This window comes from Corvus brachyrhynchos, unplaced genomic scaffold, assembly GCF_000691975.1.
Source record: "Corvus brachyrhynchos isolate BGI_N302 unplaced genomic scaffold, ASM69197v1 scaffold281, whole genome shotgun sequence".
In the NCBI taxonomy this organism is placed as follows: domain Eukaryota; kingdom Metazoa; phylum Chordata; class Aves; order Passeriformes; family Corvidae; genus Corvus; species Corvus brachyrhynchos.
The window spans coordinates 1,799,771-1,801,369 of record NW_008236509.1 but is presented as its reverse complement, the minus strand read 5'-3'; the positions used below and the strand labels follow the sequence as shown (position 1 = coordinate 1,801,369).

The 1,599-nt window shown below is 51.2% G+C and overlaps 1 protein-coding gene across 1 annotated transcript in view; it reads right to left on the bottom strand.

Annotated features, from left to right (window-relative positions):
- LOC103624759 (NADH-cytochrome b5 reductase 2) overlaps positions 1-1,599 on the bottom strand; it is a gene marked incomplete at its 5' end in the record, with an annotated part of 8,032 nt that extends 6,433 nt beyond the window's left edge. The window contains 2 exons of the mRNA XM_017726342.1: positions 734-806; positions 1,447-1,599. Of these exons, the coding sequence (XP_017581831.1) occupies positions 734-806; positions 1,447-1,599 (226 nt within the window). The remainder of the gene's footprint in view (positions 1-733; positions 807-1,446) is intronic.

Here is a 1,599-nt window from a genome sequence, read left to right as displayed (position 1 = left end):
AAAAGCCAGAAGAGAATTTGGAGAAAGACAGCCACCATGCAAGGACACACAGCATGGAATGGGGTGACCCCAACACTTGTCATACAGCACAGGGAACTGCCAAACAGGGCAGAACAAACAGAGCCACATCTGCAGATCAGGGAGAGAGACATCCCCCTGCAGAGATTATCACTGATTCAAGGTCCAAGGTTCAGTGCTATCAGTGTGCCAGGGTTCAGGAAAGAAGGCCAATCCTAGACTGAAATTCATGCCACAGAACTCCAGATGCATGGAAGTGTGTGTGAAGGTAAGTGCATGCACAGAAAAGGCTCTAAATATTTCAGCATCTTCCCAGGCAGCAGTTTCTCATTGACAAGCATGACTGTATTTGCCAAAACCTTGAGGGCAATTGCCAACAGACTGAGGGGACCAGGTGGAAGTAGAATGCAAATAAGAAATATGAAAAAGCTTTGACAGATACCACTCTTGCTTATATCCTGACTGGTGATGGATTCCATCAGGCTCAGTTCAGTTTCACTGCTCCATTTCTAATCTACACCACACACCTGGACAAAGCACACACAAAAGATCAGAAACACAACCCCCTCTGGGAAACCTGACATTTCTCTCTGAGACAGCAGCATTCAGATGCAGCTTTCAGCTCCTTGCTTTGCTGGGCCTTAAATTCCCTAACAGTCAGAAGTCCAAGAACTATGAGAAACCAGAAATACAAATAATTGTTTCCAATACTTACCTACAGGTAATCCTAATACATGATTTGTTGAAGGTAGCCCAAATCTGAATTTCTTAGTATCGTGACTGATTTCCTAAAAAACCAAAGTTAGAATGAGGTCAGCATCACCACTACTTTGAATTTCAAACTCTACTCAACACAATATGCTTTAGTAAGCCTGCTCTTTGTTAGCATGCAAGGCAAATGCTGGGAAAGGGCACAGAAACGGCTGTGAAAAATAAAGTTTAAATAAATCAAGAGTTGTAGAAGCAGCTTTCTCCACTTCCACAAGGAGCGACTGTTGCTTGCCTGCACAATCCCTACAGCGCCTTCACATAGACAAAACCAGGAAACCCTGTGCCCAAGGCCACTGAGCACATTCCATGCCTGTGGCCAAAGATCAGGCAAGACAGGGCGTGCAGAAGCGCAGGCTGCCGGGCCTGCTTCTCATGGTGCACCCAGACTGGAATCGAGGGAAAAACACAGCCACGACTTGAACATGCAAAGCACCGGGAAACAACAGTCCGCAGCGTGGCATAAACGCTTTTACGCATCCTGCCCTACCCTGGGAGCATCACAGGGTGGCTGCAGGGGCCACAGCCATCCTTGGGGGGCTCTGCGCCCTGCTCTGGGGATTCGATGCCTGGGGCAGCCCTTGGCCAAGAGCCCCTCAGGCCAGTGGACCTACTGCCCTCAGACCCGCGATGCCCCACAGCCCTCAGAGCCGCGGTCACCTCCTTGTGCAGCAGCCGGAGCGGGTACTTGGCGAGCGGGTCCTGCAGGGTGACGGGGCCGCTCGGCCTCCGCGCCGTCCCTCGGAGCAGCAGCAGCAGCAGGGCGGACGCCGCTACCACGGCCACGGCGATGGCCACAGGCGCTCCCTGTGA